Source organism: Vulpes lagopus, chromosome 18 (genome assembly GCF_018345385.1).
Source record: "Vulpes lagopus strain Blue_001 chromosome 18, ASM1834538v1, whole genome shotgun sequence".
NCBI classification, from domain to species: Eukaryota; Metazoa; Chordata; class Mammalia; order Carnivora; family Canidae; genus Vulpes; species Vulpes lagopus.
Genome location: NC_054841.1, coordinates 1,412,958 through 1,440,863, shown reverse-complemented (window position 1 = coordinate 1,440,863; position 27,906 = coordinate 1,412,958). Strand labels below are relative to the sequence as shown.

Genomic DNA, 27,906 nt, shown 5'->3' with positions numbered 1-27,906 from the left:
CGCAACCTGTGGTCCGGCCTCCTGCAGATGACAGGGGAGCCCGATGGGAAATAGTGCGTGGAAGGCCTGTGTGCGCGGGGGCGGGCAGGCCGGGGCGGGCAGGCTGGGAGGCCTTGCCATGGCCTCTTCCCCCCGGCGCTAGAAGACGCCCCTGGCACCTGAGCAAGCAAGCGAGTGGTGACCGTGTGGTCCTGAAGGCTCCTCGAGTTCAAGACGGCCCTCAGGGTCAACACTTGTGATGTCGTTGTCGTCTGCCGAGGATTGTTGGTGGAAAGGGACTTCAGGAGCCCCTCGAGTCCAGCTCCCCCATCCTTAGGTAGAGGAATACAGTAGCAACTTTGAACTATTTCTCTGGGCCAGGGGTTTAGTGGCAGACTTTCAGGTCAGAGGGGCTCCTTCTGCCAGCAATTGCTGTGGCTGTCCCCTCTGGGCCAGAGTGTCTGTCCCCCGGAGCCCTGGCAGAGCTTGGGGCCTCGGTCACTCACAGGCCACGCTCCTCCTTCCAGACCAGGGGTTGCGGGTCCGGTGACTGGCAGCCGAGACTGTTGATGTCTCCAAAGCTCAAGAAGCAGGAGGCGCTGAGCTCCCTATGGTTTTCAGAGGCTAAACTACTAAGTCCTCTTCCATGATCTCATAGCTGCAGTGCTCCTCGTAGATGTGCTCCTAGGACACTGTCCGCCCAACCTACTTGCTCCTCAGCAACCACTCGGTTATTCCTGCTGAGTGCGGTGGTCTTCAGGGGCTCGTGCCCTCGGATCACCTGGCCCTTGCGGGACCACTGGGCCTATAACCAGAGGTGCGCCCCTCCCTTTGGGGCCTCATGGGACGTTTCCTCTTGCCAGGGACCCTGCACCCAGATTCCTGAACATCTGTGAACTTTGCCTGGAGATTTTTCTCTGGGGAGGACTTGAGCTTTGTGCAGCGTGCCGTCTAGAGAACCTCTGTCTGCCTCTGCGCATGGCGACACTCTTCTGCGTGTCCCTGAGAGAGAGGTGGAGGGGGCAGCTGTCCGGGGACAGCACTTTCTCACCTCAGTCCTTCCATTCCAAACCAAATAACAGCAGAAAAGCACCAAGTCTCCCAGTGCGATGATGCACGTGAGACGGGCAGAGTGCTGACCGCTTCACCGTGTAGACTAGTCTGACTTTGTAACTGCGGAAAAGGTAGGAAAGAGAATCGAAGCCTGGCGCTTCCTAGATGAATGGTCTGGTAGGCGGTACTTCGTCCAAGAACCGGCACTATTAAAGGGAAAGGTTTTAAGGTACATGGAAAACACACACGGGAACAGACTGATCTGGTAAACAGGTGTGACTCGGGCACCCGCGGGCCTCGGTCAGTGAGGCGTCTGCCTTCGGCTCAGGTCAGGATCCTGGGGTCCTGGGATCGAGTCCTGCATTGGGCCCCCTGCTCAGCGGGGAGTCTGCCTCTCGCTCTCCCTCTGCCTGCTGCTCCCCCTGCTTGTGTGCGTGTGCAAGTTCTCTCTCAGTCAAATAAATAAAATCTTAAAAAAAAGTGTGTGTGCCTCCGAGTGATCAGATTACAGGTGATTTCAAGTTTCTCCTGTGCTTATCAGTCTTTTCTGTTTCTTACAACATACGTCGCATATGAAAGCATATAACCCGTTCGCACAGCGCTGTGTTAGTCCGAGAAGGGATGTCAGCATGATCGGCAGCGATGTGTTGCCTTGTTTCCTGGGTGCGTGTTCAGGCAGGACCTCCTAGTGTCGGGGGACCCGAGGGGACAGGGGTATTTGGGGGAAGGTGGTTGGGCGGGTCCAGCAGGAAAGGAGCGAGGGGCGCCTGGGGGGGCTCAGTCAGTGAAGCGTCTGCCTTCAGCTCAGGTCATGATCCCTGGGTCCTGGGATTGAGCTCCACGCGGGGAGCCTGCTTCTCCCTCTGCCTGCCGCTCCCCCTGCTTGTGCTCTCGGGCGCATGTGCTCTCTTCTCTCTCTCTCTCAAATAAGAAATAAATAAATACATTAAAAAAAAAAAAAGCAAAGTTTAGACTGAGGATTAAGTAGATGTTGCAGTTGGGTGGGTTAGAAGATGAGAGGTGGCAGGCTGTTTTAGGAAATATTGATCCTTTAAGAGGCTCGTTCTGGACGTACCTTTCAAAGCCAGCGTGTGGTGAACATCGGTGCTGCATCTTGGGAACCTGTCAGCACGCAGGAGTAGCAGAGAGGGTTCTTTTCGCGTCTTCTCAGGAAAGTGTAGCAGCAGATTTGTTGATGTTTCGGGTCTGACAGCACTTCCCCACCTGGCCTTATGCCCTCGCCTTCATCTGCGCAGTGAGGGGCAGCAGGAACTCGGCTCCCGGTGGGTCTTGTGTCCCCCCTGCAGTGGTCACGGTCATGCCGAGCACCGCAGGCCCGGAGCACCTTCCCCCCTGGGTGGGCCTGCTGCCTGGCAGCCGCGGGTCGGTGCCCAGTGTGCCTGGGAGCAGGAGGCGTGTGCCGCAGTGAGCTGTGCCAGCTGATGCGAGAGGAGCGGGCCTCCTTTTCCCTGTAGGGGCTGTTCCTTTGGGAGAGGGCTCTCCAGGGGGGACAGGGCCGCGGCCCGGGGCGGGCCAGCCACATCCCACACCAGCCCTCAGGAACCTACTGCCCATGCTCTCGGTCGACGTGGGATGCTTGCTGAGCTCCAGCTGCTCGTTCCACGCTCAGGTTCTTGCTCACGAGCATGAGAGTCTGGCAGAGCGTTTGGCACACGTTCCTCTTCCGTAGAAGCTACTGCCGTGGCTTGTGTTCTAGAAGTGGAGGCAGAACTTGACTGCGGAGCGTGTGCAGAGACCGAGTTTGCTGCAGCCTCGGCTGGCCTGGCTGCTGTCGGGGTGCCCGCCCCACAAGGAGTGAGGCCTGACTGAAGCAGGGACAGACTGCTCCCTGCCTGCCCCCGGGCCTCGGGTGGGGGCCGGGTCTCAGCGGCTCCTGGGAAGGCCCGGGAGAGCAAGCCTGCCCGTGTCCCTGCCTCCACCTGGGGCTCTTGGGGAGCAGAGCTCGCTGCTGCAAACCGTGTCCGTTAGAAGCAACGTGGAGCTCAGGCATGGTCAGAACTCTTGGAGGTGGGCTGTTACAGCTTCCCAGTCCCCGAGGATGACCATTCTGCTTGTTGCGTGCAGGCTTTGATTCTGAGAACTCTTCCGGGGAATTTTCAGAGGCAGATCCGAGAGTCGCTGGAGTGATGCGTGTGGACACCAGTAGAAGTAACGGGATTGGAAAGGTCGGGGAGAGGCCCCCCCGAGAGAATGGGATTCAGAAACACAGGTATGTCGTCCTACATGTGTGTTTTAGAATCTTCCGCTGTATCTGTGGCCGCCCCCCCCCCCCCCCCCCAGTGCTGCAGGGCGCCCCTTCAGCGCTCCGGAGGCCTGAGTGGGAGGAGCGACCCCGCCCGTGGCACCTGATAGGGGACTATAAGGTCACCCTCCTCTTGAGATGAGGACTGGCCCTGCTCCTCTGGCTTCGGCCCCTATCCCGTTGTCCCTGGTCCCAGCCGACTGAGGCCTCTTTGCAGTCCTTAGGTGGCCCGGGCCTTTCTCACGGCAGAGCTCTGCTGCGGCCACGGCTCTCTCCTCCGTGTCTCTAGTTCTGGCTTTTCCCTCCTGACTCACACAAGGCTCACCTCAGTGCCCCGCCCCTCCCCGTGGCACCCCTCAGTTTGCACTTGCCCTGCTGTGGCCGCTCCCAGTGTTCCCAGAACCCAGAGGAGAGGGGGGGCAGAGCCAGTGTGGGGTACTGGCAGCCTGCCCTGCGATGCTCGTAAATGTTTTCTTTCCCGTTTCATCCCCAGAGGCCCGCTTCTCCTCCCCTCTCACCCCTGACATAAGCAGTGTGCCCCGAGCCGGCTGCCCCTAATGGGATATCCCCAGGGGCAGGCACGCCCTCCTGCCTGGGCCAGCGCACCTGCTGTCATTGTTCTGCAGCTCAGAGCCATCAGGTGGGGGTGGGGGTGTCTGAGCCAGGAGCCCCTGCTGTGGGTGTAGTTGGACCTTACCCAGAGCCAGAAGCCAGTGGGAAGTGCAGGGCAGGACCCCGGGACCCCGGTGGTACCTTCTAGGGCCCCCCACGCTGTGGCTGCCTGCCGATGGGCTCTGGATTCACAGCCCACTTGGACACCCCCTTTCCAGGCGGAGAGAGCGTCTCCTCCAGCCCCAGGTTCCCAGGAGGGAGACTGCCGGGTTTCCCCTGGCAGCTGGCAGGAAGAGGGCCTGAAAAGAAACTATACCTCAGGAGAACAAACTCATATTTGAAAGGGGCTTATGGCCCGCTTCTGGAAAGGTGTTAATTCGCTTCCCACTTGTGTCCTCATGCCCGTGGGCCTGCGGCTGCTCCAGGGGAAGGGGCGCCCCATCCCCCACTCTGTGGAGGGAGAGGAAAGTTGTCTGTGTGGTCATGACCATTTCCTGGGAGACCCTCCAAAGCACCTGTGCAGAAACCTGTCCTCGGGATTTAACAACCCTAGCTGCTGCCAGAGCCCACAAATGTGGTGTTTGCATTTAAAAACTAAAAAAACTGGTCACTGAGCAAAATCATCGACTGAACTCGAATCTTCTGCTGGAGGAATAAATATGTGTTTCTCTGGTCGATTCTTTACAGGACGTCATTGCCTGCCCCGATGTTTACCAGAAGTGATTTCAGTGTGTGGAGTATATTAAAGAAATGCATCGGCTTGGTAAGTTCACATGGACTCACCTTGGGGCTTCAAGCTGAAACTTTTTTTTAAGATTTTATTTATTTATTCATGAGAGATACAGAGAGAAAGGCAGAGGGAGAAGCAGGCTCCCTCTGGGGAGCCCGATGCAGGAGTCGATTCACTGACCTGGAATCACGACCTGAGCCAAAGGCAGATGCTTAGCCACTGAGCCACCCGGGCATCCCTGAAACATTTTTATTTCCCATGAATTTGTTGCTCGGCTGGTAATTGAAGAAAATGTGCTCTGCATATTTATAGCGACATGAAATGAGGGTAGTAAAATAGGAAAGGGACAGAGACAGAGGAGAAGAGGACAGAAAGGCCCAAGTGTTTGCAGACAGCAGGAAAACAATCCCGCAGGTCAACCTCTGGATGTAGGGAGCATCACAAGGGTTTAGGTTCGGCCTTGGTGTTCTGTGATGAGCTCCTCGCTGGCTGGCTGTGGACAGTGTGCAGGACTGGGGAGCTTCGGTGGGTTCCCTCACGCACGCTGAGGCCAAGCCGTGGGCAGGCGTGCAAGATGTGGGTCACCGTCCCCCAGCCCCGCGCCGGGCTGCAGGCAGAGCTCAGGTGCTCTGGGTTTGCAACAGAACAGTTAGTTGGATGGTTGGTGTCCTGGAGCCACAGACTTTTCTTCTCATGGTGTCCTTGCCTGTCTCAACTGGCTGTGGGAATGTGAGCTGTGTCCCCTTGGGAGGGACGAGCACCCCCCTGGGCCGTGGGGGGACTCAGACTCCAGTGAGTGTTGTACCAACAGACATGTGGCCCTGTCCCCGGTGCTCCTCGCATGTGTGCTGCTGCATTTGTTTCTGCCCTCAGCTGTTTATCAGCCTTTTTCCAAGAGGAAACTGCATCTTTTCTCCCGCTTTTAAAAAAATTATTATTTATTATTTTTAAAAAATGTATTTATTCATAGAGACAGAGAGACAGAGGGAGAGAGGGGCAGAGACACAGGCAGAGGGAGAATCAGGCTCCATACAGGAAGCCTGACATGGGACTCGATCCCGGGTCTCCAGGATCACACCCCAGGCTGCAGGCAGCACTAAACTGCTGCGCCACTGGGGCTGCCCACCGCTTTTTATTTCGAAATAATTTTGGACTTCTACAAGATTGCAGAGGTGCATTGAGCTGCGTTTGCCCTTCACGCAGCTGCCTGTGGTGGTGACCTCTCACGTAGTAGCCAGAGCCCAGTGAGCGACACAAGGGGATTCCTGTTGGAGCGTCACTGGTCACCTCACAGGGGACTTGCTTTCATACTTTCTCCCCTGCTGCCCTGCTGGAGGGTGGTGGTTAGACATCAGGACCCTACGCTGGATGTGCTCGCCACTCCTGGGGTGTCACTGCCCCAGGCCTCTCGCAGACACAGCTGGGAAACCCGAGTATGCGTTATGACCCTGCTTGCACACCTACATATTTTTGTACCCACTTATCTTTTATTTCTTTTTTTGATTTGGTTTTTTGAAAAGATTTTTAAGTAATCTCTACAGCCAATGTGGGACTCAAACTCACAACCTTGAGATCAAAAGTTGCAGGCTTGGGATCCCTGGGTGGCGCAGCGGTTTAGCGCCTGCCTTTGGCCCAGGGCGCGATCCTGGAGACCCGGGATCGAATCCCACGTCGGGCTCCCAGTGCATGGAGCCTGCTTCTCCCTCTGCCTATGTCTCTGCCTCTCTCTCTCTCTCTCTCTCTCTCTCTGTGACTATCATAAATAAATAAAAGTTAACAAAAAATTAAAAAAAAAAAAAGTTGCAGGCTTTTTTGACTAAGCCAGCCAGGTGCCCTGCATGTCTCTTCTGTTTTAAAATGGCAAAAAAAAAAAAAAAAAAAAAAAAAACCAAACACCTCAAAACAAAACAAAACAGATAAAATAAAATGGCACATTTGGGATTCTTTTCTCTTAGCAGTGTTCTCGCCTACGTTTTTCACTGTGTGAGTGGGTCAGGTCTGGACAGCTGTGTCTGTCCGAGGTTGGGTGATAAACTTGACTAGCTCCTTGATCTCGAAGCTTGTTTGAGATCCCTTGTCATAAAGGGACACCGTTACCTTGCATTCCTCAAGGAATCCACCTTGGATGGATTCAAATAGAAGCTAAACAAAACGTGGGTCGTGGGCGGCATGTTCCCAGGGCTGCACCTGCTCAGCATCCATGGGCTTTGCCTCTGAAGTGGTGATACTGCCCTCTTTGTACTGCTTTGGCCACTGAGCAGCGGCGACACAGTGGCCCACGTGGGCTATTTGAAGCACAGCCAGGAGCAGGCAGAGCTGCGTAATCCCCGGCTCACCGCGGCAGCCAGGGCTCATCACACCCCAGCCACACCTCATTGCTTCCCACTCCCCTAGTATTTTTTTTTTAAGATTTTATTTATTTATTCATAGGCACAGAGAGACAGAGGCAGAGACATAGGCAGAGGGAGAAGCAGGCTCCATGCAGGGAGCCCGATGTGGGACTTGATCCCGGGTCTCCAGGATCACACCCCAGGTTGCAGGCGGCGCCAAACCGCTGCGCCCTGGGGCTGCCCCACTCCCCTAGTATTTTGAAGCGAATTCCACTTGCGAGTATTTCTTGTATCGCTAAAGGATACAGATTACTGTTTTTTTTTTTTTTTTAAGATTTTATTTATTTATTCATTAGAGACAGGGAGAGAGGCAGAGACACAGGCAGAAAAGCAGGGAGCCCGATGCAGGACTCTATCCCAGGACCCCAGGATCACGCCCTGAGCCAAAGGCAGACGCTCAACTTCCTGAGCCACCCAGGTGTCTCCAGATTACTTTTTAAAAAGATTTTTATTTATTTGAGAGAGAGAGAGAGGGAGAGAGAATCTGAAACAGACTCACTGCTGAGCTCAGAGCCTGACATGGAGCTCGATCCCAGGACCCTGAGATCACGAACTGAGCTGAAACCAAGGGTTGGACACCTACCTGACTGAGCCGCCCAGGTGTCCCAGATTGTTTTAACACAACCACAGTCCTGACACCGTAATATGTTTATGCCGTCAAATTCAGGGGCACCTGGGTGGCTCAGCAGTTGAGCATCTGCCTTTGGCTCAGGGCGTGATCCCAGGGTCCTGGGACTGGGCTCCCTGTATGGAGCCTGCTTCTCCCTCTGCCTGTGTCTCTGCCTCTTTCTGTCTCTTATAAATGAATGAATAAAATTAAAAAAAAAAAGAGGAGATATCAAATTCTCCATTGTCTCGAGTGCCATTCCCGAGTCTGTGCTGCTCAGGCTGTGTGGACACCTCTCTGTTACCCCTCTCCTGACTTTGAGCCCCTGACGCCTAGTGTGTGAGCTGCGCCAGCGGCATCGCTCTTCCTTTATTTCCTGGGACACTTGTGTGCCAAGAACGTGCCCTTCCACTGCTGCGAGTGTGGTTTGCATAAGAAAGTCAGGGTCAGTGGGTGATTCTTTATCACAGTTGTCAAGTGACGGATTTGGTTCAGTAGCCTCACCCAGCATGACCAGTATAACCAGCTAGTTTGTCTTCTATTGTTTTTTAAACTCACAGAGTTGAAGCTCCATGCTGTGTTCTGGTCCCCGAGCTGCTCTGTCTGTGGCTGGTACTGGGGTCTTCAGGTTGGCTGTAACCCTTTACAGAAGATGCTCTGGCTCTTTCTGTACCTTTGTTGTCCAGGATCTGCAATCAGCCCCTTGTCCAGGGAGAGAGGACTCAGGACCACAGCTGGGCCCCAGGGAGGCTACAGGTTGCTTTTTCTAGGTCTTTCCCAAGGGAGCAGTTTTGATTTGTGTCAAGGGTGCTTTAGATTTGGGATGGCAGGACTAATGTAATCTCTGTCTCACTGTGTCTGTGCCTCTTTTCTCCCACACCGATAATCCCAGTGTTTAACAACGCTGGAGATGACCGGTTTAGGTGAACACGTAATGAGTGACTCACCTGCTCTGTCCCACACGCAGAACGGTTCTGGAGAACAGGACCAGCTCTGCGGCCAACAGCACGTTTACTGAAATGTGCGAGCTCACTGGCTTTTGTGGTTCACTTCGCCCTTAGGGTGTATCTCAAGTCACCGTGGTCCTTCTGTGGGTGGCTACGCCAAGGGGCTTGTGTGTGTTCATTTGTTTCATCATATTCTTGGTGTTTGGAGGTTGCTTTTCTAAATTAATTTTGTTTCAAAATTGTAAACCCAAAGTCACATCTTTCAGACGAGATTCCAGGTATATTCCAAGAATTTAGCTTCCTGTCCCTGGCCTCCGTGTGCCCATCCCCTTCCCCTGGAGGGGACCACTTCACAGCTTTCGGGTCCATCTTCCCACGCTTCAGAAAGCTGATTGCGTGTTTAGACAAAACAGAGGCTGTTCCGCCTTTTCCCCGGTGTGGTACAGCCATGGCCACGTGGGGCTACTGCTTATGCCATTGGTCACTGCGTTGTGCTGTGTCCTGTGGCTGCCCACACCAGCTGGAGCCCCGTGGGGACGTTTGAGTGACATCTGGCCTCTGGCCGTTTGCCAGAGGATCTGTGGGTTGGGCTCCTGGAAATGGGACCACCAGGCCGAAGGGTAGGTGTGCATGTAGTTGTGCTCCTGAGGCCAGGCCCGCTCTGCATGGCTGTACCACTTTGCACCCCTACCAGCAATGGGGGGCGTCTTCCCCCCAGCCTTGCCCACAAGTGGGTTTGGAGTGTTGCCACTTGAGCAGGTGAGTAGTAGAGCCTCCACATAGTTTACGTTCTTTCTCTGGATGAGTAAGGCGAACATCTTCCCTGCCCTCAGAGCAGAGTGGGCGTGGGGCTTGGGTTCCGGGGGAGAGCCCCTGCGTGATGAGTCTTCTTGCTCCTTCTAGGAGCTTTCCAAGATCACCATGCCCATCGCCTTCAACGAGCCTCTGAGTTTCCTCCAGCGGATCACAGAGTACATGGAGCACGTGTACCTCATTCACAGAGCCTCGTGCCAGCCCCAGGCCCTGGAGAGGATGCAGGTGGGTGCTGGGCTCCCCTCAGGGGGCAGCAGACATTGAGCTTGGGTGGGTGTTGGATCGTAGTTCTTGGGAACATGGCAGCGTCTGACGAGCTCGTCGTGGTAGGGCCCAGGCACCTCGTCAGCGGACGCTTGGGGGAAGGGCCCACAAGTCTGGGTGCTGTCCCGCTCAGCCACTCTGAGGTGTTGCGCAGCCTGAGCTCCACGGGTGGTGGTGGCGGGTATGGCGCCCCAGCTCCTCCTGGCTCCTTTGGGGACCAGCACCCCGTGTGCATGCAGGTGCGCCCGCCAGGCCGACCGGCCGTGCCCAGGACCTCAAGGCTGGGCCGGGCTGGGGGGTGAAGCCGCACACAGTTCCTGCGTGTGTGGCTTTGAGGAAGTGCTCGTGATGAAGGGCGTTTCTCCGGAAGTTCTGTAATCTCAAGACATGTGACAAGCGGGAGACTGAGGTTGCCGGGAGCGCGTCGGCACCGGCACCGAGCAGCTGCGTGCCTGCGGTGCCCCGGGGGCCCTCGCTCACCGTCGTGTGCGTTCCTCCCAGTGCGTGGCAGCCTTCGCGGTGTCTGCAGTGGCTTCCCAGTGGGAGAGGACCGGCAAGCCCTTCAACCCCCTCCTGGGGGAGACCTACGAGCTGATCAGGTAAGGGCCCGGGGCTGTCGGGCCGCTTGGGCTGGCCGGAGGGCTGGGGACGCAGAGGGAGGCCGAGGTCATGGCCGGGGTGCAGCGCGCGTCACAGGCCAGCGGCGGGCGGGCGGCAGTGAGGACAGGCAGCCTGTGTCACCGGGGCGTCTTGGTAAATGTCACGGAGGGGCAGCTGGAGCTGCAAGGGCAGTAGGCACAGGGGACATGCTGGGTGGGGCCGGCGACTGACATCCCTGCGGGTGGAGTTTGTCTCAGCAGCTCCCCAGCCCGTCCCCCAGCTCTGACCCGGCCCCGCACACCCCGCCACCCGAGGATCAGCGGTGGCGGTCCTGGCGGGGCCCCGGGGGGAAGGGCTGGGCCAGTTTGGGCGGCTCTTCCCTGGCCCCGCTGCCCGTGCCAGGTGCCCACCCAGACCGACACGAGCACAAGCTAACGGCAATGTTGTCTTTCTCCGTCGTGGGCTCAGCGGGTGAGGAGCAGCCCTCCGGCCTGGGCCGTGGCTCCTCTGCAGGCTGCTGGGGGACGGCCAGCGTAGTTTGTCACCTAGCCCTGGGTCCTGTGGACAGTCTCTCGGGATGTTTTACTAGTTAAGAGTTTGTTTTCCATTATAAGGTCATGTCTATTGTAGAAAATATGTAAACTGAGCAAAGACGAGTCAGACGTAACCCCATAGAAGACAGAGTTCATGTTTTGGGGGGGGGGTGTGTGTGTTCACACGATGCGGTCGTGTTCACGCGTATCGCTTGTCACATAGCATCGTACCATCCTCAGTCCCCACGGCTCGTCAAGCTTGTGCTGAGTCACGCTGCCCTGTTGTGTCTAACGTGTGCACACGTCGTGCTGTGGCGCGTGGCGCTGCTTCTGTCAGGAAGTCAGTATGGTGCATTGTGTGGTCAGCGGCAGGTTGGTGTCAGCCCTCAGGCCGTGCTTCTTGGGCTCTTTGTTGCCCTTAATGATGTGGTTCTTAATGATCACGAGTTCTTCAAAGGTGAGTAAATGGCTGTGGGTCTGCTTGAGTCAGCGCCCGGGCGTGTGCCGGGTGTGTGTCAGCTCGGGCTTCAGAGCTCTGCGGAGGGGTGTCACCTGGAGCCCGCGCCTCTCCACGTGGCTCTCTCAGCGGCTGGGGAAGCGACGCAGACGTCTGGGGCCCGGCTCTCCCTGTCTGTGGGGGCCGGGGGCAGCGGTCCCCCCTTCCAATGGACTGACAGGCCGGCGGCCCCGCGTGCTGACACCTCTCCGATTACGTTACCTCGAGGAGGCTGCCGTGGGGTGTGCTCGTGACGACAGGAGGCAGCGGGGCCCCGTGTGATGACGGCACGTCCCTGCTCCTTCGGTTCAGACACAGGGAAACTGAGGCCCACATGAAGGGAAGTCCTGTCCTGAGAGTCAATCTTCAGGGAAACTTTTATTGTGAATTCATGTGGAGAGTTCATTTTTTTTCTAGAATTACCGTCTTGATCAGGAATGACCTCCCTGCAGTCAGAGTGCCAGGTGCCGGGGTTCGAGCCTCTGACCTTGTCTAGTTCTGAGGAGATTGGTAGCATTTTTGTTTATTCAAAAGCACTGGGCAGCCCCGGTGGCTCAGCAGTTTAGCGCCGCCTTCAGCCCAGGGCGTGATCCTGGAGACCTGGGATCGAGTCCCACGTCGGGCTCCCTGCATGGAGCCTGCTTCTCCCTCTGCCTGTGTCTCTGCCCCTCTCTCTGTCTCTGTGTCTCTCATGAATAAATAAATAAAATCTTTTTAAAAAACCCCAAAAGCACCATTAACGGATCTTGAAAAGAGAAAGGAAAGCATAATACAAAGGAAGTTCTAGACAATGGGAGATAATACAGATTAAAAGCCCATGAACAACCCCAAGGTGCTGGAGACAGTGTGACAGGCCTGCGTGTCCGTCTTTTCTAGGAAATTAACTTGGGGGTTGAGCCAGAGTTTCAGATGGGCAGAGAAACGAACGTTCTTCTAAACTTGCAGACACTACGCATGTCGTGTCCTGGTGTCCAGGTCGTGCGTGTGGCCGTCGTGTCTGCTGCAGGCCGGGCCCTGAGGGGTCTTCCTGTTTCAGGAGCTACGTGTCTGAACCAAGTCGTGCTCCATGTCTTTTTCCCTGCAGTTTGCTCCTGGATAGCCCAAAATAGCACTTGCTTTTCTTAGACAAGTATTCATTTTGTAAATTACATACCTGGGTAGGCAACCTTTTAAAATCTAATTTTTCAACTTTCCTTCCTCTGTAATGATTGGAAATTCTGATTCCAGTTAAGTTAGTAATTATGTGGTTTAGCTTTTATAATTTTTAATGACTACAACTGTAGGTGTATTCACAGTTCCGGAACAATTAAAAACTGACATTTTTATTGAAAAGGAGTGTGTACTAAAAATCCGGTTTCCTGGCCAAGAGTATCTTGGGGCATCAGACATTCCATCACAAAACTTCCAGGCCTTAGAAAAAGGCTAGAGAAGAACCCCCTTCAGAAAGACTGCGAACTAAAAAAAAAAAAAAAAAATGTGCTGCACACTCACCCCTGTTTTGGCTCATTAGGTGCTGGGTGTCCCTCTGGACGGAGGGGCAGTTTGGTATCGGGGCGTCTCGGTCACTGGTTCTAGGAGGTACACCAAGACCCGCTTGTGCTGGGGAGCCTCAGGGTAGAAGGCCCCTCTGCACTATTTCTCGTTCCATGTGGCGTTCAGCTTTGCCCCAGGGGCGCGGTGTCTGTGTGCAGGCAAGTGTGTGTACGGGGTGTCAGTGTCAGGCCATGTGTGAAGGCAGAGCACAGGTGTGGGATACTCCTGCCACCCAGAGTGGCAGGGCACCCGTTCCCCAGGGCCCCTCCCGGCCACAAGGGTGCGGTGAGCCGGCCGTGTGGGGGGCCAAGGGGCTCCGCCAAGAGGTCCGCTGAGCCCACCTTTGTCAGATTTTGCTGTGTCTAATGTGGCTGTCCCCCCTCTTGTTTCTGTGCCTAGGGAAGACCTAGGATTCAGATTTATATCCGAGCAGGTCAGCCACCACCCCCCCATCAGTGCGTTTTATTCAGAAGGCCTCAATCAGGACTTCCTGTTTCACGGCTCCATCTACCCGAAGCTGAAGTTCTGGGGCAAGAGCGTGGAGGCCGAGCCCCGGGGGACCATCACGCTGGAGCTGCTCAAGTGAGTGTGGGCGGCTCGGGCCAGCGGAGACGGGTGCGGGCCCAGCCTTCCGGTGGAAGGGCCGCAGCCTTCTCTGTTCAGGCGCTTCCAGCCGCAGAAACTCCTTCAAAGAGGAACTCCGCGTCAGACCTCACCGGGACGGGTGGGATTCCCACGCCTGCTGGCGGGACAGCTCTCCCTCCCCGTGACCCGGGGAGCTGTAGTCACTGCCGCTCGCAGCTCTTCTGCTCGCTGATGGCCCCAAGTGCAGCAGCCTGAAACGGCCATCGTTTGCTCCCCCACATGGTTTCTGGGACCAGGGAGCAGCATAGCAGGCTGCCCTGGCTCGGGGTCCCTGGAGGTGGCAGGCAGGACATGAGCCACGCTGCATCCCGAAGGTGGCCGGTGGAGCATCTGCTCCCAGGCTGCTTCTGTGACAGTTGGCAGGAAACCTCTGTCGCTCACTGTGGCCTCTCCATGGGGATATCTGCACAGCGTGGTGCCGGCGTCTGTGGGAGCTGAGGACTCAAGGGGGGAGGTGCCACCAAGACAGAAGGCGTGGTGTCTTTTAGGATCTCATGTTAGAAGTGACCCTTACCTTAAATCCCTGTTGGTCACACAGAGGGCAGGAGGGAGACGAGGGATAACCCCAGGACATAGGGAACGTGGACGTCCCAGAGGCTGCTCACACGCCTGTTAAATCTCAGTCCAGATGCTCCCCAGTGCGGCGTTGATCAGACACCTCACGAAGCAAAACCTGCATCTCTGGCGACCACCTGGATGCTAAAGGACCGGCGTAGGCGGTCCCGGCCGTGGCATGCCTCTGTTCTCGGGGGCGCGAGTCCTGCCAGGGGTAGCCTGCTGGAACCAGGCGTTTGGTACCACTTTTGCTTCGTGCCGGCCCAGCCTGGCTGGTTGCCAGAGAATACCAGCCCCTGAGTCCCGTGCGTCCCAGGGCCGACGAGGTCACCAGGCCCAGTGAGGGCACCCCGTTTGCCAGGAAGCGTGCCTGTCTGGTGGTGGTCTTTGCTTTCTTGGGGTGGGGCGTGCAGAATTGAAAAGTGGCAGACGTTACTGATTAATGCGTGTGGGTTCCCCTTGGAAATTTGAGGGGTTCCAGATATTTGTCCTGAAATACTTCTGCTTTGAGCTGATCTCTGCCCTTTATGCCTCATTATGGCTTTTGACACGGCCTCTCTTGAGACGCGGGTCTGGTGATCTTGCTTCACATTCGTGGGGGTTTCTCCTTGGTCAGGCCGTTTGGGGAGGGTGAGGGATAAATGCAGAGGCATTTGGAACATTGTTCCAACAGTCGGTGCACCCCAGCATCCCTGCCACGGAGCGGCTCCCCGGCCCCCTGGGCCGGTGTGGGACGAGCAAGTCCTGCTGGCAAAGGGGCTGTTGTGTGACAGCTTCCCAGGACAGCCGTGTCCCTGTCTCGGTGGTCTCCTCTTGCTTATTAGCTTGTCTTGACATTTAAGTAGAAAGCTTTGTTGATGCTACAAAGGAAAGCAGAAATAAATTTCAAACAAATGCTAAATAAATCACCACCGTTGGAGCGAGTTCAAAGCAGTGTTCTGCTCTTGTACAGATTTTAAGGCAATTATGGTTTAATTCTGTCTGGTATTTTGCTTTTTAGGTCACGCAGTGTCTCTCTCCTTGCTGGCCTCTGACTTGCTTGTTTTCTGGCATGTTTCACAGACACAATGAAGCCTACACCTGGACCAACCCCACCTGCTGTGTACATAACGTAATCATCGGGAAGCTCTGGATAGAGCAGTATGGAACCGTGGAGATTTTAAACCACAGGTAATAGCGCCCGTGGTTGAGTGGTGGTCAGACCGGGCGGATGTGCAGACGCGCCGTGTCCTCGAGGGGCGCCCCCGCCCTGCCCACGGCCGCGGTGTCCTGGGGCTGCCTCGCCTGCAGGGAGGGCCGCGCCGGGTGCCGGGGGGCTGGCCGGCGTGGACGCTGCTCGGCGCTCCCACTGTCTTTGGTGCCCCTTGTTGCTTCGTGTTTTGGTTTTAGTCACAATAGTGAATTTGTTTTGAGCTTCTAACTCTGAGGAAGAATGGCGTGATCCCGGACGAAAGTCCCAGCCCTCCTCGGATGCTACCTGCTGTCCGTACCTTCTTCCTGGGAATGCGTGGCCTGTCAGCTTTGTTCTCCAGCAGCTTTCTCGAGATACTCGCATATCCTAAGATTCACCCGTTGAAAGTGGAAACTTCAGTGATCTTTAGTGTGTTTACTGAAGCGAGCAGCCCTCAGCACCGGGCAGTGTGGGACGTTTCTGTCACAGCAGCAGGGTCCCCCTGGCCCCCCCGGCCCCCGCCGCCTCTGTGTCCCCACGTGTCTCCCCCAGACATTGCATGTCCCACAACAGAAGCCTGTGTGTGTTTTCCCCACAGGACTGGAGACAAGTGTGTGCTTCATTTCAAACCTTGTGGATTGTTTGGAAAAGAACTTCACAAAGTGGAGGGGCACATTCAAGACAAAAAGTAGGTCTACACGGACGCCTCAGCGGGGCTCCTCCGGCACGTGCGCCTTGCTAGCGGTGCAGTGATGCCAGTGACATCTGTTCGCGGTAGAAAAAATGATGGTCCTGTGTTGTTTAGAAAAGACATTTCCTTGTTGAGTCTGCAGGGAGACGAAGGCTTAGTTTTAAGTGTCGTTTCCGGGTGGTGACTGGTGAGGGTCTGCCTCTTCCTCTCTTGAGGATGAAATATCTGAGTCTGTTTTCTTTGGGTAAAGCGGATGTGAGGAAATGGAGAGAGCTAATACTCTGGTTTTGCAGCCAGAACTGAGGTTGGAAACGTGAGCGCGTCGCCTCCTCTTGGCGCCTGCATGGGTCGTTGAGCACAACTCAGACCCTAGCCCTTGTGAGCCTCCCTCTCAGCGGCTGGTTCTTTCTAGCCTCTAAGCGAGGGACTTTTAAAGTATTTGTGAGCAGAGAGACAGGAGTTCACAACAGACCTTCCGGGGTTTTCTGTCCTTCGGGCTAGTTACCTTATGTTTTTGGTCTCAGATTTCTCATTTTTTTTCCCTGGTAAGGAATTTGGGTCTTATATAATGTCAGGAAGCTCCTTCCAGCTCCAAAAGCTACACATTTTCTTTTTTTCTTTTCCCCTCTTTTTTTAAAAAGTAGTCTCCGTGCCCAACATGGGGCTTGAACTCACCACCCCGAGATCAAGGGTCACATGCTCCACCCACTGAGCCAGCCCGGTGCTCCCTACACATTTTTAATTAGAAACAAGTTTTCAGTATAAAGCAGTGGATGCTTCCTCTCCTTCCTACTCTTTGGGTACCAGAAAGTCACCCATTCACACAGCCTGCAAGGTGCTTTCAGGCGTTAGACTCTGAGCACCTTGCCCGTCGAAGTAAGTCAGGACTCAGCCCGCAGACGTGCGGGACAGCAGCCCTCTTCACAACAAGAGCACTGGCCAGCGCCTGCGCGGCCTCTCCCTGGCAGTGGAAACAACCCAGGCGGAGACCGTGGTCAGCTCACCTGCAGACACGGGGCCATAGGAGCCGAGTCCCTGCCACGCCTCGAGGCCACGCTCACCAGCCCTTAGGGGCTGCAAACCCTTTTCTGATTTCCTGGTTTTCTGTCCTAAAATGGAGTGAGCTCTTCCTAATGCTGTGCCTCTCGGATGCAGACTGTGCCAGCCAAGGTGTCTGCCAAGTGAGGACTGGTCAAGTGTCCCCTCACCAGTGTCTGCGTGCCAGCTTTCCAGGCTGAGCCTTGGAGACAGGGGCGCACTCCCAGGATGCCACGTGCCCGGCAGAGTAGCATTTCCAGAGCACACATGGCCGCTGTGCTTTCCCCGCAGGAGGATGTAAAAAAGAAAAGCAAAAACGGCCCAGCGCTCTTGGCATTCCTTTTGGAATCAGGCAGAGTGCTCTGGTGGTTGATCTGGAAAGTCTCCAGAGATTGTTACTAAACGAAAATCACAGGCAAGCGATGACGTGGGCATCCAATGTGTGGTTAGAAAGACAGAGCAAACCATGTCACTGGAATTGGAAGGGCTGTTGATGTGATTTATAGGGAAGAGGGGAGGACAGAGTGCGTGGAAGTTCGTGCGTTTCAGGGACAGTGACCAGACCAGCACGCAGGCGCAAATGACACCAGACGCCCTCGTTTCTCACCTCCTCTTGTTGGCAGGGCCCTGCCAGCGACCCTTTGGGGCTTTGTGTCCTTATCTTCTTCACTTTGCTTTGGCAAATCAGGCCCAAGGAGGGATCCTAAAAGGCAGATTTTCCTCTTTGCACTTATGTCCAGAGAAGTCCTAACATTGATAAGGAGACAAGTGAGAACAGAGGTTGATCCCATGGTCAGAAGTAACATACTGCATGTTTAGATGAATGATTTATGATTAAAATTCCCTTTGATGGGGTGCCTGGGTGGCTCAGTTGGAAGAGCATGTGACTCTTGATCTCGAGGTGGTGAGTTGGGTGTAGAGATTATGGAGAAAGATAAAGTTTAAAAAAACAAAAATAAAAATTTCCTTTGACTACAGCAAAAAGAAGCTCTTTATGATCTATGGAAAATGGACAGAGTGTTTGTGGGGCATAGACCCTGCTGCGTATGAGTCCTACAAGAAACGGGAGAGGAGGGGTGACCCCCTGAGCAAGGCACAGCCGGTAAGTGCTGCCCCCTGCACTGCCCTTCCCCTGTGGGGGGGAGCAGACCCAATGGGTGGGCCCCGGCTTCCGGCTGCTGGAGACGAGTGCTGGGAATCAGCCTGGGAATCAGCCGTCCCTCTGCTCCCTGTCTGTGGAGCCCCAGCTGGGGAGGAGGAAGGCCTGCAATCTGCCTGTCAAAGCGAGACTGCTTGTCTGTCTGGGTGCTGCACGGGGCGGAGCGTGTGTTTATCTGCATTTCGATTGTGCGGAGGCTGCTGTAGTCAGCTGGGCTGGGGTCTCGGTGCCCCCGTGTCCCCCCAAGCAGAATCCAGTGCACCTGTGTTTCTTCCTGGGAACCCTAGGCTCTGGGTGCTTCTTCATAAACCTCCTGTCTTCCTGCACCTTGCTAGCTTAGACCCTATTAAAAAATCAAGAGAACGTCATGTCTGTGTTTTTAGTTCTGAGAACCAGATAATATATTCCACAGTCAAAAAGTTTTGGCAACAATACTTTTTCCCTGGAGCTTTGGAATACTGATTATCTTAGGGCTAATTATTCTTGAGCTTAAAACTAGAAATGAGGATGGCTCAGGTCACGATCCCAATGTCCTGGGATTGAGCCCCACGTTGGGCTTTCTGCTCAGGGAGGAGCCTGCTTCTCCCTCTGCCCCCTCCCTGGTTGTGCTCTCTTGCACACGCGTGCTCTCTGTCTCTCTCAAATAAATAAAATCTTTAAAAAAAAAAAAAAAAAACAACAAGCAACCCAGAACTAGAAGTGGTAGTTCAAAAGAAGTGTCCAGTTTTTTGAGGTAAGAAGTCATGGGCCAAACCCAAGTGTTCAACGGTTATTTCACAAAGGTGTTCGGCCTCCCTGGGGTTTCAGTGTCTGGCACTGTGGCGTCCCGTGGGTGCCGTCAGACGGTTCTTCTAATGGTGCTCTTTTACTTGAAAAAAAGGAAAGTTGCATTTGAAGACCACACAGACTCAGAATATGGAATCCATTGAGGATTGGCTTTTAATGCCTTAGCTTGGCTTTGTTGTCCTTTGGGTAACCTAGATGTGAGAGAGAGTTTTATGTGAACACACATTGCCAAGCGGCCTTTATTTAGCCTCTGGCACCAAACCCCATCGAAGTTGGCTCGGGTGGGGGGTCCTGAGGCCACCCGGTCCCACTCAGGCATTCTCCTGTGACCACTGCAGGGCTGCCCACTTCTTTCTCCAGGTCCCACTGATTTTGAAAAGTCAGGTCGTAGTAGTATCTTTTGCTTTCAATGTGGTCTCCAGTGGGGGTTCAGGCTAGAAGCTCTAGGTAACCGTGAAATCGCCACACGGGAGCCAGTTCTTGACTGTGGGCAGGGCTGCAGCGTGAGGACTGTCTCCAGCCCAGGAGCCGCCCTTAGCAAGAACCGTACGAGCTTTTCTAGAAGGTGTCGCCCCCCTCTAATGGTGAGCAGACTCGCTCGAGTGTCATTTTGTGCTGCAGGTGCCTCTCCCTGCAGGAAAGCCCTGCCTTGCTGCTGACGTCCTGCCCTCCCTCTGGGGAGCCCCCCCCCCAGCAAAGAGAACACGACGATGTCCTCTCCTCACTAGAGAGCCCATCTTGCTGTGTGCCCAGCGCTGACACTGGCCTGACAGTAGCTCAGGGGTACTGGCCGTCCAGGCTGGCCGTCCCAAGGTGTTCTGTGTTTCAGGACGACAGCTCCCAGAAAGCTGATGGCGACGTGCTAGACGCCGTGCCCGAGGCTCAGGAGACTGTGCATGTCATTCCCGGCAGCAAGCTACTCTGGAGGGTCAACACTCGGCCCCCCAACTCTGCCCAGGTTCGTCTGCCCCCCTGCCATGCCTGCCACCCACCCTCCTCAAGTCTAGGCCTCTCCGTGGCCCCCAGTGCCCCCGACCCCTGGCCAGGCCCCACAGCTGTGCCTTGGTCCCGTGTCCACACTGTGGCCCAGAGCCGAGGGCCCTCTGTCACTGGGTTGCACCCTGCGTGGGCCCCCTGGCCTCCCCGCAGCAAATGCAGCGCTCTCCCCACCTGGCGTGTGAGGTGGTGACCCAGGCCGCACGCAGTATGACAGGTGCCTGGTCTAGCGACCTGCACCGGCTGAGCCTTACGAAGGGGCTTCCGCAGCGGTTGTGAGATATTATTTTTCTGACTTGTCAGTTTAGAGGCTTAGTGTGTTTTGGTATATATTTTTGAAAGTTGCACTTATAATTTATGTTGCATATAATAAGCTTGTATTATGTACAATAACGTACAACATATAACTAATAGATACAATAACGTGTGATAAACTTACTTTAACAATTATTTTGTTTATATATAAATTATATATACAACATATTATGTAATCTATTGTGTCATTACGTCCTGTTAACATAGCAGAACATGTAAAATAACTAAAAGGAAATAAAACATCCACCTATGCACATATTACCTGGCACAGCCACTGCCCCTCTCAGCTGAATGTAAAATAGTACAGTGTGACGGAACAAGAGGCAGATTTCTCTTGAGGGAACATCTTTTACAAATAGGGTTCCTCCCTCCATCCTTTGGGGTGTGTGGGGAGCTGCCCTGCCCGCCAACATGGGGGGCGTCAGGCTCCGGGAGCAGAGCTGGAGCACAGGGTGGGCACAACCCCCCTACCCCCACCCCTGTGCCTGTGGAGGTGCTGGTGACACAGGCGGCCTTGTCCCACTGGTGGGGCCGCATCCAGGCCGGTGGATCTGCAGGGCAGGCCCCCAGGGCAGGTGACACTCAGCTGATCCCAGTGGCTGCTGGCCATGAGCGGTGACAGAAAGCAGTGCCATTTGTACTAACAGCTTCTGTGCTTCCTCTCCCAGATGTACAATTTCACCAGTTTCACCGTCAGCCTCAACGAGCTGCAGAGCGGCATGGAGAAGACCCTGGCCCCCACGGACTGCCGCCTGCGCCCCGACATCCGCGGCATGGAGAACGGCGACATGGGTGCGCTTGCAGGCTGGTGGGGGAGGGGCGCGGGCTGCAGGTGGATGGACGGGGACACCTGGGACAGTGCTTCTCGTGCTCTCCATGCTGGAAGAGTTTTAAGAATTGTAGCCAGTTGTAGACACAATTAGGCTACATGAAAAATGAAATGAAACAGGATACATGCAAAATACAAGTCCCCCAGATTTTATTATTAGTGTCAACAGACATTAGGGTGACATTCCAAAGATGACATGTGTTGTTCATTAAACGTCAGCATAGGGCAGCCCAGGTGGCTCAGCGGTTTAGCGCTGCCTTCGGCCCAGGGCGTGATCCTGGAGACCTGGGATCGAGTCCCACGTCGGGCTCCCTGCATGGAGCCTGTGTCTCTGCCTCTCTCTCTCTCTCTTTCTCTCTCTCTCTCTCATGAATAAATAAATCAAAATAAAAAAAAAATAATAAAAAAAAAAAAGCAAAGGCCCCATGTCCCAGGCTCAGCTGCTCACACACTGAGGATGTGTCCATGTGAGGAGGGAACTGGCCGCCTGCTGGCTGCCTGGGTCAGGGCAGTGGCCCGTGACTCCCCGGAAGTCCGTCCGAAGTGGCCCTGGGTGTTGTTTACACAGTTGGCGTTGAGTGGAGAGACTGCACAGGGCGGAGTGGGTGGGCAGCCCCTGCTCCCTCGACAACCAGCCTCTGGGTTCACACTCACAACCGGGCAGCAGCCCTTGGGTGCCTCGTGCCGGCTGAGCCTGAGGTTCAGGTCCCTGGGACCGTCTTCTGCAGAAGAGGCTCCTGCTGCCCCTGCCCCCTGGGGGCTGCCCGTGAGCCTCACGGCGCCCTTGCCTGTGCTGGCCCGCAGGCTCGGCCGCCCTTCCCTGCGTGGTGGGAGCACGCGGCCTCTCCGCACGGCCCTGCTGGTGTCAGGGCACCACCGTGCACTCGAGGCCAAGTTTGGTTTGCAGAGATGGCATTTTAGCCAGTGTGACTTCTCATCTGGGCCTGGAGGTGGGGGCATCCCGGCATCTGCTTCCTTGAGCGCTCACCTCTGCTTCACCGTCCACCCTGACTCCTGACCCCCACCGTGTGCTTGTCCCCAGATCTGGCGAGCCAGGAGAAGGAGCGGCTCGAGGAGAAGCAGAGGGAGGCCCGGAGGGAGCGAGCCACTCAGGAGGCCGAGTGGCAGACGAGGTGAGGCCCGATGGTGGGAGGGGAGGGGTGGTGGCGAGGGCCCCCGTGTGCCCGTGATGGAGCAGAAGCGGTGCCGGGTCCCGTCAACGCGGGCTCAGGAGCACCGACGGGCCGCGCCCCCGGAAGGCGAGCATGTGCCCCTGCCCACAGCGTCTGATGCTGAGCGCTCCTCTCGCGAGGGCCTATTTTAAAGGGACGCTGGGTGGCTCGGCGGTTTAACGCCTGCCTTCAGGCTCGGGGCGTGACCCTGGGGTCCTGGGATCGAGTCCTGCATCGGGCTCCCTGCATGGAGCCTGCTTTTCCCTCTGCCTGGGTCTCTGCCTCTCTCTGTGTCTGTCATGAATAAACACATAAAATCTTTAAAAAAAAAAAAAATAAAGGGAACATAGTTGGAACCAAGCTGTGGAGAGAAGGAAAACAGCTTTCAGACAGGTGACACTGCGGAAGAAATAGTGTGTTTAGCCATCACCCTGTGGCACTGCCGCCTGCAGGCTGCCTCTCGCATCACCTGCCATGAGGCACAGGTGGCCTGAAGGGCCACGGCTGGAGCGCGGATGGGGAAGGTAGGAGCCCTGTGTGCCTGGGGTGCCTGCAGGTCAGACACACCTGTGTTCAGACCAGGTGAGAGGGAGATTCAGAGAGACAGTTATGCAGAGAGACAGAGATGCAGAGACACAGACACAGAGGCAGAGAGGCAGTCACAGACAGAGACATAAAGACACAGGCAGACACAGAGATGCAGAGAGACAGACGGGGAGCAGACACCACTGGCCCTGGGCCGCCTCCTGCTTTCTCACGGGAATTGTGGCGAGTGTGGTTTGTCTGTAATCATAATGGAGAATAACCCATCGGATGAGGATTCAATCAGGTAAGTGCTGTAATGTTTCAGCATAATTGAAAATACGTATCTGTTAAAATGTTAGTCCTGCAGAAATCTTCGGGTGGTCTTGAGCCGGTTAGTTAGTATTTCTTCCAGTCATCCTTCATACTTCGTAGTAATTGTCCTCAAGGCTCCATACAGTCGCCTCCAGTGGCGGTCATATGACCAACATATTTAACTCTATTCTTCAGGCTTGGGCTCCCAATTTGATTTGATATTATGCTTTCAGTAGTTTGATACTTAGAATTGGCTTCATTCCAAAAAAAGCTTGAAAAGAGTTAAACTTCCTTCATTATTTTTAAGTAGTCGATTTAAAAAATACATTGTGGAAATAATGATATTTTGTCATAAGATGATTACTTCCACTTTGTGAGTCCCCCACATCCACTCTATGATAACCTGCAGGCATCCTTTGTTGCCTTCACTTTGTGCAACAGAAGTAGGGGGGATGGGGGTCTATGAGGGGAAGGGGGAGGGGTTTAGGGGGAGGGGAAGGGTGGGGGCTGCAGGGGCACAGGGGTGGAGGGGTGCAGAGGGAGGGGGTAGGGAGGAGTGCAAGGGGAGAGGATGGAGGGCTGTAGGAGCGAGGTCATGGCGTAGGGGGACGAGGTACGTGGGGGGGAGGTAGGGGCCACAGGGAGTGGGGCGTGAAGGAGCTGGGGGTGGCTACAGGAGTAGGGCCACAGGGGCAATGTGAGGGGATGGGTGCAAGGGGAGGGGGGCTGTAGGAGTGAGGACATGGGGGCGGTACGGGGCTACGGGGGCATGAGGTGCAGGGTGGGGGCCTCAGCGGGGCATGGGGGGCCACGGGTGCAGGGGCGCAGGCACCCCAGGGGAGCCAGTGGGGGCTTCCTCAGGCGCACACCAGAACCGCAGCCGGTGGCAGCCCGCGGTGTCCCTCTGGCCCCAGCCCCCCCCGCCCAGGTAGATGCCCGCCCTGGGGAGCGCCGCGCTGTAGAGGCGCAGGTGCCGTTGAGCCGACCGCCACCGGGCTCGCTGATGGCCCGGCGTGTTTCCTGTTGAATCCGTGAGGTTTGGCCGGGAAGTGGACAGCGGCCTGGTGGGTAGGGGAGAGCCCCCGAGGGAGCCGGTGATTGAGCCCTGGCTGCGGGCTGTGTTGCGTGGGAACCCGTCACCCCTCGGAGGGAGTGGGCCTGACTGCGCCGCCTCCTGAGCGCCGCCTCTGTGTTGCAGGTGGTTCCACCAGGGCAGCAACCCGCACACGGGAACTCCCGACTGGTTGTACACGGGGGGTTACTTTGAGCGGAATTTCTCACGCTGCCCGGATATCTACTGAGGGGCTGGAGGGCCCCGGGCCCGGGACCGGAGGCTGGACTCCTTCACGTGGCTGCTCCGAGCCCCGCTCACTGCAGAGACCAGCTTTTCCAGCGACTGTGTTCATGGCGACAGCACCGTCCGGTGGAGGATTTTATTCTAATTAACTTTTGATTGCCAAACATTTTACTACTGTTGCAGCCTCTTCATAAAGCTTCACTTGGGATCATCATGTGCTCGTTAAGGGTGGAAAGGAAAATCCTTTGCGGTCCCCTCACGTGATGGGCCTGGGCTGGGCGTGTGTGGCTTACCGCACCCTCCTCCTCCTCCGTTCATGATGCAGTGACCAGAGGGGCTCCTGTAGTCCTAGACCCCTCCATGTCCTCCTTGTAACGCGGGCACAGGCTTTCTGAGACTGGTGTGAATTTGAACAGTAACAGGGGAAGACGGATCTTGAGAAAAGTCCTTCGAAGAGTTTTGTACAGGCCAGGAGTTGCCTCCTGAATTATGGTTAATACGGGAGTGAAGATTTTCAAAGCATCAGATTGAATGAAATGAAAAGTTGTCAGATTCTGTATTTTTTACCAATCTTCAATAATGTAAAGATTACTTTTAAAATATTTAAGTTAAAAGTACTTGAATAGTATTTTGCCGAAAAGCAAGATATGCATTAATCACCAATTGTATACTGTCCCAAATGAAGCATTACCGTGACCCCTAGGGCGGCCAGGAGCCTTGAGGGCTGTTGACAGAACTCCCCAGGCTCTGGCCCCGTCTGCTCCCCTCGCACCGGGGCTTCGTAGTCCCTGCGGGCCACGCCCGGTCGCAGAGTGGGAGCCGCTGCTTGCAGCCTTCCGCCTGGGCCCGCGGCGCTGTCCCGTCCCCGTCTCCCCAGCATGCACGTCACGGCGGGTGTGCGCCGCGGGAGGGTCCGAAGCAGCGTCTGCTCACAGCCCAGAATTAAAGCTATTTAACAAAAAATAGGCGTATGTCCATTTTAGCAAACACCTTGTCAAGTGACTGTGGTCTTTCTGTAGAAACGTCGCCGCCACAGACGGTGGCAGAGCTGAGCGCGGGCACACTTGCACACTCAGGCACACGCGCGAGGTCGGACGTATGGAGGGGTGGGTTCTCCGTGAGAGGGTGTCTCAGTGTGTGCCCGGCCTTCAGCATCACATTTGTAATTAAACCACTTTTAAAAGCGAGTACCTGTTCCGAAGGCTTGACTTTGTAGCTTTGGAAACCCGAAGCCAAGGTGTTCGGTGGAACCGAGAGCATCTGCTCGGCGGGGACAGAGCGGAGGCAGACGAGATCTTGGCGCATCCGGGGGTCTGGAGGGGGAACCCCGTGCCCGTGGCCGTGGCCGTGGCCAGCTCGTCCACGAGGGAGGGCAAGCTGAAAATGCCGGAGGCCACAACCTGGGGCACATTTTATTTTATTATTTTTTTAAATTTTTATTTATTTATTTATGATAGTCACAGAGAGAGAGAGAGAGGCAGAGACACAGGCAGAGGGAGAAGCAGGCTCCATGCACCGGAAGCCCGACTCGGGATTCGATCCCGGGTCTCCAGGATCGCGCCCTGGGCCAAAGGCAGGCACCCTGGGGCACATTTTAAATGACAGTATTTAGGGCATTTTAACAACTTCTGTTGAAACGAGTCCGTTTCTCGGTGGCACCAGTGGCTGGCCAGCGAGGTTTGTGCTCGTGGGTCCGCCAGCGAGGCCGGGGTTCCGGGGCTGCTCCACATGCGCCCGACCGCCACCGCCAGGCGGGCGCGTTTGCCGGGCCCTTGTCACTTGGCTTAGCAGGTTTTAAACTGCTGTTTTTGCAGATGCTAACACGTAAAGTTACTGCCTCCACTTGGTCTCCCTTCTCATCTCAGATGTCAGATGCTGGTCTGTGAGAGAGTCTTTCAGTAGAAAATGCATTTTAAAAACACAAACCTGCTACCTACGTGTTTGACCCTTGCAGAATGCTATGGCCTTCTCGGCCACGTGATGTCATCATGGCTTTGCCACAAGGGCCCAGGAGCCTTTTAGAGTAATATTGTGACTTAGAACGCCCACGGAGAATGAAAAGTCGAGCACACTCTCCCCCCAAGACTTGACATTTTGGTTTTGGTCCCCTTTAAAGTTAGGATTCATTGACACGTCCCTTGACTCGGTGCACATTTGTGAAGAGCCACTGGAGGTTTAGCCATGGACAGACAGATGGTGTCTTGAAGTCTGTCTCATGTACAGTGTAAACTAATGTCACAGGGCCCCGTGGCACTGACTGCACTTCACAGGCCGCCTCGTGTTGGGGACCCTCGGTCGTATCTGGGTCCCAGGGCTGGCACAGTCTGTCCTGGAGTGGCCAGGCTCAGGGCATCACCAGCACCAGCTTGGCCATGGCTCATGCTCAGGAGAAGGCCATGGAGAAGCGGGCCCTGGTCCTTCAGGGACATCACCACATTTTGCCACACGACACTGCCACCGAAGCCATAACCAGCCAAAGCACTTGCGTCTCTGCAGGGTCCAGAGGCCCCCTCCTCGCAGACACGGTGCCTTGGGAAGGTGGCGGCCATGTGGGAGTGTTGGCACAGCCCTCCCAACGAGGTGGCAGCCCGAGTGGCCGCAGGCAGGGCGCCCCTGAGGAGCAGCTCCCAGGGCTCCCGTGTTCTCGGCCGCCACATCCCCTTCAGACCCCACCCGCGAGGCTCACGATGCCTGTGCTTGTGGAGGGCCAGCCCCGGAGCTGCCAGATGCACATCTGTGGGGCCCGGAGTGGGGCCCGATGTCAGACCCAGTGGGCGTGGCAGCCGAGGGGTCAGGGGTGGCCCTGGCGGCCTCGTGTCTGAGCATGGAGCCCCCCTCCCCTGGAAGGCGTTCGCGGTGGCTGTGGAGGACATGCCATCTGCTTGCTGCGTCCTGGTGGGTCCCTGGGGGTCAGGGAGTCCGACCAGGACGAGAGACGCCGGGAGATGGTGACTTCCTGGCTGTACCAGTCGCCAGCGTCCACTGAGCACGGAGGGGGCAGGGCCCAAGCAGGGGCGACGAGCAGCTGGTCCTGCAGGGAGGGCCCGGGTGGGCCCGGGGCAGAGTCAGCACCGACCTCCCGCCTGGCCTGGTTTCTCTGGGCGCAACGTCCAGACCTTCCGACGTCTTCCAGAGGACTTTCCGGGTCCGCTGTGGGTGCGAAGCGCGGCGTCCCCGATCGGAGGGTGCTACCCGGGGACTCGCTGGCCTCTGCATTCTCAGCGTGAGGGTTTTGCAAAGTGAAAAGAGCATTTTTGATGTCTTGCTGAGTTTCCTGGACGGTCCGTCCTTGCGTGGTTGTACCGTTCCTTTGCCGCTTTGGGAACCAGACGGTCCCCCCCGGGTCACACAGCTGGTAGAGGGCCACGGCGTCCCCGCAGCGGGCAGCGGCTCAGACACCGGCCCCCCTTCCTGCCGAGCGTGTGCGCGGCCGGTCCTCAGCACTGTTTATCCTGTCGGTGCCGCGTGGAAATGTCAGGCAAGAACATGCGCTAGTGAGATGCATTTATTTTTATAATATGTAATAACTGGCAGCGCCCATCTGTATAAACAGAATCAACCACTCTTAGATTGTTTGGGGGGGACTGGTGCGGCT

At 55.9% G+C, this 27,906-nt stretch overlaps 1 protein-coding gene across 6 annotated transcripts in view; it reads left to right on the top strand.

Annotated features, from left to right (window-relative positions):
- Nucleotides 1-25,498, top strand: part of OSBPL2 (oxysterol binding protein like 2) — a 42,119-nt gene extending 16,621 nt beyond the window's left edge. For 4 of the 6 annotated variants that reach the window (XM_041732732.1, XM_041732733.1, XM_041732735.1 and 1 more), the window contains 12 exons: nucleotides 3,118-3,262; nucleotides 4,595-4,670; nucleotides 9,485-9,619; nucleotides 10,160-10,257; nucleotides 13,220-13,402; nucleotides 15,083-15,190; nucleotides 15,790-15,879; nucleotides 17,899-18,022; nucleotides 19,695-19,823; nucleotides 20,845-20,968; nucleotides 22,048-22,138; nucleotides 24,213-25,498. In XM_041732732.1, the coding sequence (XP_041588666.1) occupies nucleotides 3,118-3,262; nucleotides 4,595-4,670; nucleotides 9,485-9,619; nucleotides 10,160-10,257; nucleotides 13,220-13,402; nucleotides 15,083-15,190; nucleotides 15,790-15,879; nucleotides 17,899-18,022; nucleotides 19,695-19,823; nucleotides 20,845-20,968; nucleotides 22,048-22,138; nucleotides 24,213-24,315 (1,406 nt within the window). In that variant the 3' untranslated portion in view covers nucleotides 24,316-25,498. The remainder of the gene's footprint in view (nucleotides 1-3,117; nucleotides 3,263-4,594; nucleotides 4,671-9,484; nucleotides 9,620-10,159; nucleotides 10,258-13,219; nucleotides 13,403-15,082; nucleotides 15,191-15,789; nucleotides 15,880-17,898; nucleotides 18,023-19,694; nucleotides 19,824-20,844; nucleotides 20,969-22,047; nucleotides 22,139-24,212) is intronic. The other 2 variants (XM_041732736.1, XM_041732737.1) reach the window with 1 other exon arrangement.
- Nucleotides 25,499-27,906: the final 2,408 nt, after the last annotated feature.